The 17,336-nt window shown below is 46.0% G+C and overlaps 2 protein-coding genes across 2 annotated transcripts in view; one reads left to right on the top strand and one right to left on the bottom strand.

Moving 5' to 3' along the window:
* The window catches only part of col4a2 (collagen, type IV, alpha 2), a gene marked incomplete at its 5' end in the record, with an annotated part of 201,665 nt that extends 196,943 nt beyond the window's left edge, over positions 1 to 4,722 (top strand). The window contains 2 exons of the mRNA XM_084314415.1: positions 1,038 to 1,324; positions 3,122 to 4,722. Of these exons, the coding sequence (XP_084170541.1) occupies positions 1,038 to 1,324; positions 3,122 to 3,376 (542 nt within the window). The 3' untranslated portion in view covers positions 3,377 to 4,722. The remainder of the gene's footprint in view (positions 1 to 1,037; positions 1,325 to 3,121) is intronic.
* Positions 4,723 to 4,870: 148 nt separating this feature from the next.
* rab20 (RAB20, member RAS oncogene family) overlaps positions 4,871 to 17,336 on the bottom strand; it is a 40,292-nt gene continuing 27,826 nt past the window's right edge. The window contains exon 2 of the mRNA XM_084315107.1: positions 4,871 to 6,588. Coding sequence (XP_084171233.1) covers positions 5,993 to 6,588 — 596 coding nt within the window. The 3' untranslated portion in view covers positions 4,871 to 5,992. The remainder of the gene's footprint in view (positions 6,589 to 17,336) is intronic.

Genomic DNA, 17,336 nt, shown 5'->3' on the forward strand with positions numbered 1-17,336 from the left:
GAGCTGTGAGCTGGATTCGAACAGGCGAACAGGCGAATCCAGCCGCTCCGGGGTTGGTGACGAACGCAATCTCCGTTATGCCACCTGACCGCCTGTTGACTGGTTGTTTTATATTGTTGAGTATAATCTGGTTTGTTGACTGGTTGTGTATTGTTGAGTATACTCTGGTTTGTAGACTGGTTGTGTATTGTTGAGTATAATCTGGTTTGTTGACTGGTTTTGTATTGTTGAGTATAATCTGGTTTGTTGACTGGTTTTGTATTGTTGAGTATAATCTGGTTTGTTGACTGGTTTTGTATTGTTGAGTATAATCTGGTTTGTTGTCTGGTTGTGTATTGTTGAGTATAATCTGGTTTGTTGACTGGTTTTGTATTGTTGAGTATAATCTGGTTTGTTGACTGGTTTTGTATTGTTGAGTATAATCTGGTTGACTGGTTTTGTATTGTTGAGTATAATCTGGTTTGTTGACTGGTTTTGTATTGTTGAGTATAATCTGGTTTGTTGACTGGTTTTGTATTGTTGAGTATAATCTGGTTGACTGGTTTTGTATTGTTGAGTATAATCTGGTTTGTTGACTGGTTTTGTATTGTTGAGTATAATCTGGTTTGTTGACTGGTTTTGTATTGTTGAGTATAATCTGGTTTGTTGACTGGTTTTGTATTGTTGAGTATAATCTGGTTGACTGGTTTTGTATTGTTGAGTATAATCTGGTTGACTGGTTTTGTATTGTTGAGTATAATCTGGTTTGTTGACTGGTTTTGTATTGTTGAGTATAATCTGGTTTGTTGACTGGTTTTGTATTGTTGAGTATAATCTGGTTTGTTGACTGGTTTTGTATTGTTGAGTATAATCTGGTTGACTGGTTTTGTATTGTTGAGTATAATCTGGTTTGTTGACTGGTTTTGTATTGTTGAGTATAATCTGGTTTGTTGACTGGTTTTGTATTGTTGAGTATAATCTGGTTGACTGGTTTTGTGATACGGTTGTTTTGTATTGTTGAGTATAATCTGGTTTGTTGACTGGTTGTCCTCTCCCAGGTCTCGCTGGCTCCTGTCTCCCTCGCTTCAACACCATGCCCTTCCTGTACTGCAACCCCGGAGACGTGTGCTACTATGCCAGCAGAAACGACAAGTCGTACTGGTTGTCCACCACCGCACCTATTCCCATGATGCCTGTGGAGGAGACGGAAATCAAACCGTACATCAGCCGCTGCTCAGTGTGCGAGGCTCCGTCTGTTGCCATAGCGATCCACAGCCAGGACATCACCATCCCTCAGTGTCCTCATGGCTGGCGCAGCCTGTGGATAGGCTATTCCTTCCTCATGGTGAGTTCTTAAATCTTCCTGCGTGACCACAAGGTCTTCAGGAAAAAAACTAAGACAAAGGTCTAGACCAGGGGTTCTCAAACTTTTTTATACCACAAGTCCACAACCCCATTTTATTTGGGATAAAAACAAATTATTTTTTTACTTGCCAATGTGCACAACCCCACTTTGGGTCGCGACCCGTAGTTTAAGAACCGCTGGTCTAGACATTGATGATGTTCCTTTGTGGAAATCCAGTGCCCAAAGGACAGTGCTGGGACCCAGGATTCTATTGAAGCGAGTCAAGCGTTTAGAACGCTGGTCCCACTCAGCGCCGACAGTAGTCGTTTGACAACAAACCTTCATCATTCAATGACCAGAGACTATTATGAGCCAAGGGGCAACTCAGTGGCACATAACGGTCTATATTCCACCAAGCATGGGGGCAGCAACTGCTGTCGCATTACAACTTCACATGTATTGACCTTTCTTTCAACCCAAATCTAAATTCTAACATAGGAAGACTTTCCCAAAGACTAATGGCCATCGCCATGACAACTTTTTCAAGCATCCTACGACCGTTCGGGAATAAAGATTTGACGGGGGAATGACCTTTCTAACAATTCAAGTTCGACTTGTACTGTCTTAATACATTTATAAAAAAAAAATGGTTTAAGTTATTCAGCGAAAGAGTTGGAATGTGTGATGTCATTATGATGTCACATATTCTTGGAAGTATTAAATACAGCTTTGTGAAATAATGACAATGAAAAAAGGCGTTAGTGAGTGAATAACACTTCCTGGAAAGTCATATGCAAGATCTTCAAGGTTTTTATTTTCATAATTTCAATGAGCTGTATTTAATACTTCCTGGAATATGTCACATCATAATGAAATCACATATTCCAACTCGTTTAATCCAATAACTTTAAAACCAACTGGATCTGAACAGGAGTTTATAGTTTGGGGATATGTGAGATTATGAGCATAATAATAATAACTTTATTTGTATAGCACCTTTCATACAAGAATTGCAGCTCAAAGTGCTTCACAGCAGTATAAAGACAGGTATAAAATGACCACAAAATTGGCAGATCAATGCATAAAGTGCAGACATATAAAACAAGCACAAAATAGTCAAGGTAAGACAGAGCATTAAATCACATCGTTTTTCACGTTAGGATTCAACATCCTAATAAGCCTCTTTGTTTACAGTTTGATTCTATGGCCATTTTAAAATAGACTAATAAAACAAATTTAAATAGTGCAATAGTGATATGTATAAATATGTTTCTTTAAGATAATGATCTTTGAAATCATTGTCAGTCATTTCAAAATGTATTGCTACGTGATTGCTATACGACTACTGCGATCGGAAGGCTTCAAATATTCAGATTCCTTAATTGTCACTTATTTCAGTACTTTACAGCAAGAAGAGTGAAATTCTATTTATAGTGGTCCCTCGACCATAGCAGCTTCCAATAATAAAAATACAATAAATTTAGCATAGAATAAAATAAGATGACTAAAATAAAGATTACAAGATTACAAATATATCGATGGCTGAAACGCAAAACCTCCTATCTGCAGAATTTTTGATTTTCTGATTTCACTTTGGATGATGAGAAACCTCCCGTCTGCAAGATATTTTCCAAAAGCCAAAAGCAGTGTATTGTATATCCTTAAAAAAACAATTGCATTTAGCAAGAAAACAAAAAAAAATGTGTCTTCTCAAAAAATTTAATGTTTTTTACGTTTCAGCCCTAAAAAATGACAATATCTATTTCTTTGTCAACCACCTCTTCCTCTTCCTCGCAGCACACGGCGGCGGGGGACGAAGGAGGAGGCCAGTCCCTGTCGTCTCCCGGCTCCTGCCTGGAAGACTTCCGCACGACGCCCTTCATCGAGTGCAACGGGGCCAAGGGCACCTGCCACTATTTCGCCAACAAGCAGAGCTTCTGGCTGACCTCCATAGAGCAGGCGTTCCAGAGCGAGCCCACGTCAGAGACCCTGAAAGCAGGCCAGCTCCTCTCACGCATCAGCCGCTGCCAGGTCTGCATGAAGAACCTGTGATGAGCGGACGTCACACAGCTCACCTTTGACTCTGTGTTTTCAGCAGTGCACTACCCGGGGGGGGGGCGAGAGGTTGCTCCAATGCTCCAGAGGGCCAAACCTTCTCTTCCCCTCCTCGTCCCACTAAAACCAATCTGAATAGGAGGCAAATATGACCTCGGATCAGTGTATAAACACGGGGGGAACCTTCTAAACCTGTACCATCAAAAACGTTTTGGCTTAAAAAAAGACTGAAGGACTGTGTGTGATCTGATTTTCCACTCGTTGATAAGAAATGGAAAAAGTCAACAGCGCGATATGGAGGGGGGGGGGGGAAAGAAAGTGTTGTTTTTTTTGTTCGATGTGTTTTAAATGGTGCTTTACTCTTTTAACTTATTACCTCAGCTCCTATGTTACACCAAGCTAACAGATATGAAAAAAAACACGATAAACTACAGCTAAACCAGATGCCTGTGCGCTGTATGCACTGTTCGAATTCTACATACTCAGAATGGTTGTTTCTTTTCATTCTTCTTCAGGTATTACCACCCAACGCCACTAACATCGCACCTCTACCGATTGTAAATGTCGTCTGGCTGGAGGTGTTAACCCTTTCACTGCCACGCGACAAAGGGTTAACCCTTTCACTACCACACTACAGGTTAACTCTTTCACTACCACACAACCGTCTGTAGTGTGGTAGTGAAGGGTTAACATTATGTAGTGTGGTAGTGAAAGGGTTAAAAAGAGGTTATAACACTTTTGTCTGCATCACTCAGTATTCTGCTTTCCCTAAAAACTGTTCCTTCTAAACGATTAATGTTTTTTACATGATGAATAATCTCACTTTTGAGTTCATGATACGATGTGTAACAAACATGTACATCAACCCAGTCATATTTCATAGCTTTCAGTTCTCTTACAAAACACAACATTTGGTCAAAACAAGATGCACTGATTCACTCCCCTATATTTATATCAGCTGAATGAACTTGATTTTTGTTTTCCTGAGAGCTATGAATACATCTTTTTACTTTCTATCAAAACTGTAATTTTCCCCTGTAACCCCCCCCCCCCCCCTGGCTGAGTTTTTGTTTATCTGTCTGAACAGCACAGAATGTCAACGACTCCGACCAAAGGTCTGATCCGATTTGATTGGCTGCAATTCTTTGCTTTGGTCAACAATCCTGCTTTTGAGTTGTCTTTCACACACAACTAGAAAGTAGGTCAAGGTCTGTTATTCCAAATAAACACCTACTCCATTTTGAGTTCCCACTTCCGTTCACGTCAATATGTTGCTCCCCCACTACAGTTCATTGTATTGTAAATTGATTGGAATATAACAAATTAAAATGTCATTTGTTATACATCTTGATTGTTGCGTTTTAAAATCCAACTAATCTCAACACCAGCCAGGCACACTTTAAAATAAAAATCTTTATTATCATACGTAAAAATTTAACAAGGATATTTACAATGTCTATTTGAAAGGATTTACACTTACTGAACAGTGCAGATCGTGTGCAAATGAAATGTAAAGGATCAATATAAAAGCTAGTAACGGAACATACAAAAGCAAAAAGAAAAAAAGTGTGATTTCTATGCAATTTAAATCCTTAAAATAGGACTATGTGTTACCCCCATGTGCCTCCCGGTAAAGAGGAATAATGAACGTTAATCCACAGTTACATTTGTGAGACTCCCATTCCAAAACATTAACAAACAAACAGTGATCGACTTCTAACGTGAAAGTAAATCAGTAGTCTGTCGGCTCACAGACAAATCTTTGGGCTCGTAAGTGCAGTATCAAGAGTCCAGTCATTGGTGTAGAAATATCTATATATTGTTGCTTTGATTGCCATAAAGTGTGCATGTTTGTGTGTATGTATGTGGTATTATTAAAAAGTCTTATGTCGACTGGTCCCAGGATCTCTTCTGTGACCAGTCCAAATTCACAGGTAGTCATTAAAAAACAAAAAGAAACAAGAGAATTACTTTTCGTCATTGCCCTTCGTCACCCTGTGTCCACAGGTAGGCCCATAGCAACAGGAGCCGTTGGCCCCTAGCAACAGGAGGCGTTGGCCCCTAGCAACAGGAGGCGTTGGCCCATAGCAACAGGAGCCGTTGGCCCCTAGCAACAGGAGGCGTTGGCCCCTAGCAACAGGAGGCGTTGGCCCCTAGCAACAGGAGGCGTTGGCCCATAGCAACAGGAGTCTTTGGCCCATAGCAACAGGAGGCGTTGGCCCCTAGCAACAGGAGGCGTTGGCCCCTAGCAACAGGAGGCGTCGGCCCCTAGCAACAGGAGGCGTCAGCCCCTAGCAACAGGAGGCGTCAGCCCCTAGCAACAGGAGGCGTCGGCCCCTAGCAACAGGAGGCTTTGGCCCCTAGCAACAGGAGGCGTTGGCCCCTAGCAACAGGAGGCGTTGGCCCCTAGCAACAGGAGGCATTGGCCCCTAGCAACAGGAGGCGTTGGCCCCTAGCAACAGGAGGCGTTGGCCCCTAGCAACAGGAGGCTCTGGCCCCTAGCAACAGGAGGCTCTGGCCCCTAGCAACAGGAGGCGTTGGCCCCTAGCAACAGGAGGCGTTGGCCCCTAGCAACAGGAGGCGTTGGCCCCTAGCAACAGGAGGCGTTGGCCCCTAGCAACAGGAGGCTCTGGCCCGCTTGCTGCTGCTGGCCCCCCTGTCGTCCTCCAGGTCCACCGTGGGAGACTCCTGCTTCTCGCTCCTCTTCCTGAGGATGGAGGGCAGCACCAGGTCGAACAGCGTCTCGAACAGACCGTCCACGTTGTAGCCCGTCTTGGCGCTGGTCTCGAAGCACAGCCTCTCGGCGGGCAGCCTGTCGGTCTCCTCCACGCCCTTGTAGCGCAGGATCCTCCCGTACAGAGCCACGGCATCCTCGTGGCTCACCTGCCTGTGCGCCGTGACCCCCGACGAGGAGTAGGAGGCGGGGGGAGGGGAGGCCGGAGGGGTGGGGCAGAGGGTGGGGGGGGCAGGCCTCTCCGCCTCGCCGGTTTGTTCCTCGAGGACTCCGCCCCCCCGGGCCTTGGGGTCGGCGAGGTCGGCCTTGTTGCCCACTATGGCGTAGATGCAGTCGTGGTTGGCGGTGTCGGTCAGGGACAGGAAGCGCTCCTCCAGCTCCGCCAGGCTCTGCCAGTTGGTGACGTCGTAGGTGAGGATGACGGCCGCCGCGCCGCGACAGTACATGGAGCCCAGGCCGTGGAACTGCTCTCGACCTGGTGGAGACATCGAGAACGTTATCTAATCAAATCAAATGTATTTGTAAGGCCCCCCCGACAACACACGTTGATGTCCCCATGGGCCGGACACGTCTTCTTTAAACAAGTCAAGAAGACAACATAACAATAAGTCAAGAACAAAACAAGAACACCATGAAGTCCAAAATAAAATGTAAAATAAATTAAATGAATGCAACACTTCCAGACATACCCCACGCGAAGGTAAGGAAAAACTCACTAAAAACCTAGAAATAGGGTAAAAGCACCACAGGCAATGTGGAAGGGAGAAACCTTAGAAGGGCCGGCGTTCATGGGGGGATCTCCCTTCTTGGAGATGTCGGTAATGGTAGTGTTGCAATAAAACAGGCGAAACAGTTGGTAAGCATGCACATACATGTAATGAAACTAGGGATGCCCCGATCACGTTTTTTGCCACCGATACCGATCACCGATCGTCGTGAGACATATCGGCCGATACCGATCCGATACCGATCGTTTTTGATTAAAAGAAATTAAATTTATATATATAATATTTTTTTTTTATATAAAATATATATATTATATAATTAGACTTGTACTTGTATTATCTGCGAGACATCGCCACCACGCAACAAGCTGTGTCTGTGTGTACTCTAGTAGCCTCCAGCTACAGCCAGGATTCTCCGTAGCTGCACCTATACTCGAGTAGCCTCGAGCTACGGCCAGGATTCTCCGGCGCTGCACCTGGACCCTATTGGTATAACGTTACTTAACTGTGCTCAGCAAGCCCTCAGCTCGAATACGCATCGAATCAGTGTTATAAGACATTGATATCAGGAGCCATCTGTAGCTACTGCTAGCCGGATATATAACGTTAATACAACGCCTCAGTGAATTATTTAGTTCAATGGGACATTTTGTTTTTAACAGTGAACTAACTTGCGCTAACGTGATCTAACAGCTAACAGCTAACAGGTACCATACCTACCTACTATACTTGATGGAGCGTTTGTTGATGTCAGGAGCTATCGGTAGCTGGCCGGCTAGATACCGTTCGGTTAGACAATGCCTCATCATGTATTAAACTAAAAGTGAATAGTTGACTGGGTCATTTTGTAACGGTAGCTAAGCTAACGTTAGCTCAGGGAGACGCCGACACGCCGTCCTCCCGTGTCTCACTAGACTAGACCCGTGTTTACATGCGTGCGGGAGGGGCTGGACTCGAGAGCAGACGCCGCACCACCGGTGTCTGAGACAGAACTCAGCGACAGCGAATGAGATCGGGTTTGACGATCGGTGAAAATAAAACATTATCACCGATCGCATATTTATACTGATTATCGGCCGATAACGGTCGGGGCATCCCTAAATGAAACACAAATAGTTTAGGACACCCAGCCAAACTACACACACACACACACACACACACATCAATCAAATCAAGTGTGTCCTTGATTTGCTCAAAGGGCAGTATTTCTACCAGAGGGGTGAGTTTAAAGGGTAAAAACCATCCATGTGTAATCTGGGGGTTCCCGGGTTAGATTCCCACTCCTCCCGGCCATCGTGTCGAAGTGTCCTTGAGCAAGACACACTTAACCCCTAATTGCTTCCGATGAGCAGGTCGGCACCTTGCGTGGTCGCCTCCGCCGTCTGTGTGTGATTAATGGGTAGAACCGCTCCCGCCTACCTCCGGTCAATGGTCTCTAACTACACACCCTCAAGACCCCTACGCTCTGCATCGTCTGGCCGCCTCAGACCTACTCCTATCCGAGCTCCACAATGGTGGAATGAACTACCCACCCCAGTTAGGACAGCCGAAACCCGTCCAATCTTTCGCCGTCGACTAAAGACGCACTTCTTCAACCATTATCGGAATAAAAAAAAATAAAAAAATAAATATATATATATTAGTGCTGTCAGGCGATTAAAAAAATGTATCTAATTAATTACGCACCACCATTCTCACCTAAAAAGATAGAAATCTTTAGAGAACCCTCAAATCAGTGATGTCACTGGGTTCGGTTGTACATTACATTTGGGGCTGCTCCATAGACAGCTAAACGTGTGAGCTCATTAAATGTTTGTGTGAGCCCTTACAACTAAATAATGTTTTAATTCTGGTTCAGGCCTTCTAGCAATGCTAGAATAATAAACCTCATTTGGGTGTAAGAGCTCACACAAACATTGTATGGCCTCATAAAAGTCAGTGTCCCATTCATTGTCTATGGAGCAGCCCCAGATTTGACATCACTGATTGAAGGATCCTCTCTGGTTTCTAGGTTTAGGAGAGAGTTGTGTTGTTCACATATACTGACTGGACTGTCCTGGGGCACAGGAAGAACATACTGACTGAACTGTCCTGGGGCACAGGAAGAACATACTGACTGGACTGTCCTGGGGCACAGGAAGAACATACTGACTGAACTGTCCTGGGGCACAGGAAGAACATACTGACTGGACTGTCCTGGGGCAAAGGAAGAACATACTGACTGAACTGTCCTGGGGCACAGGAAGAACATACTGACTGAACTGTCCTGGGGCACAGGGAGAACATACTGACTGAACTGTCCTGGGACACAGGAAGAACATACTGACTGAACTGTCCTGGGGCACAGGGAGAACATACTGACTGGACTGTCCTGGGGCACAGGAAGAACATACTGACTGAACTGTCCTGGGGCACAGGAAGAACATACTGACTGAACTGTCCTGGGGCACAGGAAGAACATACTGACTGGACTGTCCTGGGGCAAAGGAAGAACATACTGACTGAACTGTCCTGGGGCACAGGAAGAACATACTGACTGAACTGTCCTGGGGCACAGGGAGAACATACTGACTGAACTGTCCTGGGGCACAGGAAGAACATACTGACTGAACTGTCCTGGGGCACAGGGAGAACATACTGACTGAACTGTCCTGGGACACAGGAAGAACATACTGACTGAACTGTCCTGGGGCACAGGAAGAACATACTGACTGAACTGTCCTGGGGCACAGGAAGAACATACTGACTGAACTGTCCTGGGACACAGGGAGAACATACTGACTGAACTGTCCTGGGGCACAGGAAGAACATACTGACTGACTGAACTGTCCTGGGGCACAGGAAGAACATACTGACTGAACTGTCCTCAGGAAGAACATACTGACTGAACTGTCCTGGAGCACAGGAAGAACATACTGACTGAACCAGGGTTCGAAATTAACGGGGGCTCGGGGCAAAATGCCCTTGAAAATGGACAAAATGCCCTCGAAAATCAGTTAAGGGGGGCAGAAAATGCCCCCGACAGTTTACTAATTATATATATAATTATATATATGATCTACAGTGCGAGCATTTCCCTTGTATTTGCCCCTAATAATATGTGTGTGTGCGCGACCCGGAAAAATCATTTACTCGAGACGAGTGACGATTACAAAACAGCTCCGCTGTTAATAGTCCCACATTACACAAGGCGCATAAACGTCCAATCACAGTAGCGCCCGAAAACAAAGTCACGGTACCGGCTTAGGCAAGTTATACATTCAGAATCAGACAACGCAAAAAAATCAGCCAGCCATGAAGCCCATTCATTTTTATTTTGAGCAAAAGAGAGACGAGGAATCCGGCTGACATGGTTTTTTGAAGTGATATTCGCACGTGTTTTTGCGGGTCCAGTCCCCACGGTATGTTGACAGAATTCGCAAAACACCTTATCGACTGAAGCATAAAAGTCATTAGGATACTGCTCTGCTCTGAATTTAGGGCTTAGTGGGGAATTTCTTCCGACGTTAACGTTAACGACGCACCGAAGCAGCTAGACGCTTGGAAATTTCTCCGTGTTGTGTGTAACACGCAGCGGTCCCCCCCTCCCTAGCTCCTTGCAACAAACGTTGCACCCAAAAACGGAATTTCTATTTCATAATGAATTAAATAATTGTATAAAGAATTTTCAATGTTCTGTCATCTAATAATATATTCCATTACCTTTCCTATCTGTATCAAAGTCAAAATGTTGGTATCATAACAACACTACAACATACAAAAGCAGCTTGACAACCGATATCCTTTGCGTTTGATTGATTGAAAACTTTATTAACAGATTGCAGAATGGGTACAATACAGTACAGCTCAATACACACAATTGTTAAGGGGATGCAGACCAGAGAAAGACTTTCGTCTTGTTTACATCAGGGTCCCCCATTTTCAATTCATAGTGTGCACACGCACAGTATAATATGCATGTGATAAATAGTTAATAAACTCTGTTACTTGAACAATTTTCACTGTGCTCCTAAATTTCTTTGTGTGCTCCTAAATCTTTATTTAGATTTTATTTATTAACATTTTATTTAGGAGCACATGTGCTCCTTGGGAAAAAGGTTAGCGTAGAGCCCTATATATGGAGACATTAACATTACATTATCAAACATAGGGACGAAGACTGTAAAAAAAAGTGTCAATGTTTTATAATCCTTATGTTAATTTTCATCATAAAAATTCAGTGCCCCGAAATACAAAAAAAAGCCCCCGAAAATCAATTAAGGGGGGCAAAAAAAGCCCTTTATTTTTTTTTATTTTTTCTAACCCTGGACTGAACTGGCCTCAGGAAGAACATACTGACTGAACTGTCCTGGGGCACAGGAAGAACATACTGACTGAAGTGTCCTCAGGAAGAACATACTGACTGAACTGTCCTGGGGCACAGGAAGAACATACTGACTGAAGTGTCCTCAGGAAGAACATACTGACTGAACTGTCCTGGGGCACAGGAAGAACATACTGACTGAACTGTCCTGGGGCACAGGAAGAACATACTGACTGAAGTGTCCTCAGGAAGAACATACTGACTGAACTGTCCTGGGGCACAGGAAGAACATACTGACTGAACTGTCCTCAGGAAGAACATACTGACTGAACTGTCCTGGGGCACAGGAAGAACATACTGACTGAACTGTCCTGAGACACAGGAAGAACATACTGACTGAACTGTCCTGGGGCACAGGAAGAACATACTGACTGAACTGTCCTGGGGCACAGGAAGAACATACTGACTGAACTGTCCTGGGACACAGGAAGAACATACTAACTGAACTGTCCTGGGGCACAGGAAGAACATACTGACTGAACTGTCCTCAGGAAGAACATACTGACTGAACTGTCCTCAGGAAGAACATACTGACTGAACTGTCCTGGGGCACAGGAAGAACATACTGACTGAACTGTCCTCAGGAAGAACATACTGACTGAACTGTCCTGGGGCACAGGAAGAACATACTGACTGAACTGTCCTCAGGAAGAACATACTGACTGAACTGTCCTGGGGCACAGGAAGAACATACTGACTGAACTGTCCTGGGGCACAGGAAGAACATACTGACTGAACTGTCCTCAGGAAGAACATACTGACTGAACTGTCCTGGGGCACAGGAAGAACATACTGACTGAACTGTCCTGGGGCACAGGAAGAACATACTGACTGAACTGTCCTGGGGCACAGGAAGAACATACTGACTGAACTGTCCTCAGGAAGAACATACTGACTGAACTGTCCTGGGGCACAGGAAGAACATACTGACTGAACTGTCCTGGGGCACAGGAAGAACATACTGACTGAACTGTCCTGGGACACAGGAAGAACATACTAACTGAACTGTCCTGGGGCACAGGAAGAACATACTGACTGAACTGTCCTGGGGCACAGGAAGAACATACTGACTGAACTGTCCTCAGGAAGAACATACTGACTGAACTGTCCTGGGGCACAGGAAGAACATACTGACTGAACTGTCCTCAGGAAGAACATACTGACTGAACTGTCCTCAGGAAGAACATACTGACTGAACTGTCCTCAGGAAGAACATACTAACTGAACTGTCCTGGGGCACAGGAAGAACATACTAACTGAACTGTCCTGGGGCACAGGGAGAACATACTGACTGAACTGTCCTGGGACACAGGAAGAACATACTGACTGAACTGTCCTGGGGCACAGGGAGAACATACTGACTGAACTGTCCTGGGACACAGGAAGAACATACTGACTGAACTGTCCTGGGGCACAGGAAGAACATACTGACTGAACTGTCTTGGGACACAGGAAGAACATACTAACTGAACTGTCCTGGGGCACAGGAAGAACATACTGACTGAACTGTCCTCAGGAAGAACATACTGACTGAACTGTCCTCAGGAAGAACATACTGACTGAACTGTCCTGGGGCACAGGAAGAACATACTGACTGAACTGTCCTGGGGCACAGGAAGAACATACTAACTGAACTGTCCTGGGGCACAGGGAGAACATACTGACTGAACTGTCCTCAGGAAGAACATACTGACTGAACTGTCCTGGGACACAGGAAGAACATACTGACTGAACTGTCCTGGGGCACAGGAAGAACATACTGACTGAACTGTCCTGGGACACAGGAAGAACATACTAACTGAACTGTCCTGGGGCACAGGAAGAACATACTGACTGAACTGTCCTCAGGAAGAACATACTGACTGAACTGTCCTGGGGCACAGGAAGAACATACTGACTGAACTGTCCTGGGGCACAGGAAGAACATACTGACTGAACTGTCCTGGGGCACAGGAAGAACATACTGACTGAACTGTCCTCAGGAAGAACATACTGACTGAACTGTCCTGGGACACAGGAAGAACATACTGACTGAACTGTCCTGGGACACAGGAAGAACATACTAACTGAACTGTCCTGGGGCACAGGAAGAACATACTGACTGAACTGTCCTGGGGCACAGGAAGAACATACTGACTGAACTGTCCTCAGGGAGAACATACTGACTGAACTGTCCTGGGGCACAGGAAGAACATACTGACTGAACTGTCCTCAGGAAGAACATACTAACTGAACTGTCCTGGGGCACAGGAAGAACATACTAACTGAACTGTCCTGGGGCACAGGAAGAACATACTGACTGAACTGTCCTCAGGAAGAACATACTGACTGAACTGTCCTGGGACACAGGAAGAACATACTAACTGAACTGTCCTGGGGCACAGGAAGAACATACTGACTGAACTGTCCTGGGACACAGGAAGAACATACTAACTGAACTGTCCTGGGGCACAGGAAGAACATACTGACTGAGCTGTCCTCAGGAAGAACATACTAACTGAACTGTCCTGGGGCACAGGAAGAACATACTGACTGAACTGTCCTGGGGCACAGGAAGAACATACTGACTGAACTGTCCTGGGACACAGGAAGAACATACTGACTGAACTGTCCTGGGGCACAGGAAGAACATACTGACTGAACTGTCCTCAGGAAGAACATACTGACTGAACTGTCCTCAGGAAGAACATACTGACTGAACTGTCCTGGGACACAGGAAGAACATACTAACTGAACTGTCCTGGGGCACAGGAAGAACATACTGACTGAACTGTCCTCAGGAAGAACATACTGACTGAACTGTCCTCAGGAAGAACATACTAACTGAACTGTCCTGGGGCACAGGAAGAACATACTGACTGAACTGTCCTCAGGAAGAACATACTGACTGAACTGTCCTCAGGAAGAACATACTGACTGAACTGTCCTGGGACACAGGAAGAACATACTAACTGAACTGTCCTGGGGCACAGGAAGAACATACTGACTGAACTGTCCTCAGGAAGAACATACTAACTGAACTGTCCTGGGGCACAGGAAGAACATACTAACTGAACTGTCCTGGGGCACAGGAAGAACATACTGACTGAACTGTCCTCAGGAAGAACATACTAACTGAACTGTCCTGGGGCACAGGAAGAACATACTGACTGAACTGTCCTGGGGCACAGGAAGAACATACTGACTGAACTGTCCTGGGGCACAGGAAGAACATACTGACTGAACTGTCCTGGGGCACAGGAAGAACATACTGACTGAACTGTCCTCAGGAAGAACATACTAACTGAACTGTCCTGGGGCACAGGAAGAACATACTGACTGAACTGTCCTCAGGAAGAACATACTGACTGAACTGTCCTCAGGAAGAACATACTGACTGAACTGTCCTGGGGCACAGGAAGAACATACTAACTGAACTGTCCTGGGGCACAGGAAGAACATACTGACTGAACTGTCCTGGGGCACAGGAAGAACATACTAACTGAACTGTCCTGGGGCACAGGAAGAACATACTGACTGAACTGTCCTCAGGAAGAACATACTAACTGAACTGTCCTGGGGCACAGGAAGAACATACTGACTGAACTGTCCTGGGACACAGGAAGAACATACTGACTGAACTGTCCTGGGGCACAGGAAGAACATACTAACTGAACTGTCCTGGGGCACAGGAAGAACATACTAACTGAACTGTCCTGGGGCACAGGAAGAACATACTGACTGAACTGTCCTCAGGAAGAACATACTGACTGAACTGTCCTCAGGAAGAACATACTGACTGAACTGTCCTGGGGCACAGGAAGAACATACTAACTGAACTGTCCTGGGGCACAGGAAGAACATACTGACTGAACTGTCCTGGGGCACAGGAAGAACATACTAACTGAACTGTCCTGGGGCACAGGAAGAACATACTGACTGAACTGTCCTCAGGAAGAACATACTAACTGAACTGTCCTGGGGCACAGGAAGAACATACTGACTGAACTGTCCTGGGGCACAGGAAGAACATACTGACTGAACTGTCCTGGGACACAGGAAGAACATACTAACTGAACTGTCCTGGGGCACAGGAAGAACATACTGACTGAACTGTCCTGGGGCACAGGAAGAACATACTGACTGAACTGTCCTCAGGAAGAACATACTGACTGAACTGTCCTGGGGCACAGGAAGAACATACTGACTGAACTGTCCTGGGGCACAGGAAGAACATACTAACTGAAGTGTCCTCAGGAAGAACATACTGACTGAACTGTCCTGGGGCACAGGAAGAACATACTGACTGAACTGTCCTCAGGAAGAACATACTAACTGAACTGTCCTGGGGCACAGGAAGAACATACTGACTGAACTGTCCTGGGGCACAGGAAGAACATACTGACTGAACTGTCCTGGGACACAGGAAGAACATACTGACTGAACTGTCCTGGGGCACAGGAAGAACATACTGACTGACTGAACTGTCCTGGGGCACAGGGAGAACATACTGACTGAACTGTCCTCAGGAAGAACATACTAACTGAACTGTCCTGGGGCACAGGAAGAACATACTGACTGAACTGTCCTGGGGCACAGGAAGAACATACTGACTGAACTGTCCTGGGACACAGGAAGAACATACTAACTGAACTGTCCTGGGGCACAGGAAGAACATACTGACTGAACTGTCCTCAGGAAGAACATACTGACTGAACTGTCCTCAGGAAGAACATACTGACTGAACTGTCCTGGGACACAGGAAGAACATACTGACTGAACTGTCCTCAGGAAGAACATACTGACTGAACTGTCCTGGGACACAGGAAGAACATACTGACTGAACTGTCCTCAGGAAGAACATACTAACTGAACTGTCCTGGGGCACAGGAAGAACATACTGACTGAAGTGTCCTCAGGAAGAACATACTGACTGAACTGTCCTGGGGCACAGGAAGAACATACTGACTGAACTGTCCTCAGGAAGAACATACTGACTGAACTGTCCTGGGGCACAGGAAGAACATACTGACTGAACTGTCCTCAGGAAGAACATACTGACTGAACTGTCCTGGGGCACAGGAAGAACATACTGACTGAACTGTCCTGGGGCACAGGAAGAACATACTGACTGAACTGTCCTGGGGCACAGGAAGAACATACTGACTGAAGTGTCCTCAGGAAGAACATACTGACTGAACTGTCCTGGGGCACAGGAAGAACATACTGACTGAACTGTCCTGGGGCACAGGAAGAACATACTGACTGAACTGTCCTGGGGCACAGGAAGAACATACTGACTGAACTGTCCTGGGACACAGGAAGAACATACTAACTGAACTGTCCTGGGGCACAGGAAGAACATACTGACTGAACTGTCCTCAGGAAGAACATACTGACTGAACTGTCCTCAGGAAGAACATACTGACTGAACTGTCCTGGGACACAGGAAGAACATACTAACTGAACTGTCCTGGGACACAGGAAGAACATACTAACTGAACTGTCCTGGGGCACAGGAAGAACATACTGACTGAACTGTCCTGGGGCACAGGAAGAACATACTAACTCACTGGTATCACCTCCCGCTCCCTCCATAAACTGCAAATGGTCCAAAATTCAGCCGCCCGCCTCCTCACCAACACCCGGTCCCGCGAACACATCACTCCTGTCCTCCACTCCCTCCACTGGCTCCCGATCAAACACCGCATTAACTTTAAAACACTACTCCTCACCTTCAAAGCCCTCCACAGCCTGGCCCCCCCCTACCTGACTGATCTCCTTCTCCCCTACCGCCCAACCCGTTCCCTCCGGTCCTCCTCCACTGCCTCCCTCACTGTCCCGACATCCAAGCTCAAAAACTTCGGAGATCGGGCCTTCTCTCGCACTGAACCCCGACTCTGGAACTCCCTCCCCCAGTCCATCAGAGACTCCCCTACACTCTCCACCTTCAAAGCTCGCCTCAAAACCCACCTGTTCTCCCTTGCCTTCAACCCCCCCCACCCCTAAACCCCCCCCTCCCCTCCAACCTGATCGATATGTCTCTAGTCTTTTTTTTGTGCCACCAGGCTGTCTCCCCCGTTCCCCCCATGGTTTCATGTTCCTTTGTTTTTGTTTCTTTGTTGTTTTGTTTTGTTTCTTTGCTTTCGCCTCTTT

The sequence above is a fragment of the Notolepis coatsorum genome (assembly GCF_963971535.1).
Source record: "Notolepis coatsorum genome assembly, chromosome: 5".
NCBI lineage: Eukaryota > Metazoa > Chordata > Actinopteri > Aulopiformes > Paralepididae > Notolepis > Notolepis coatsorum.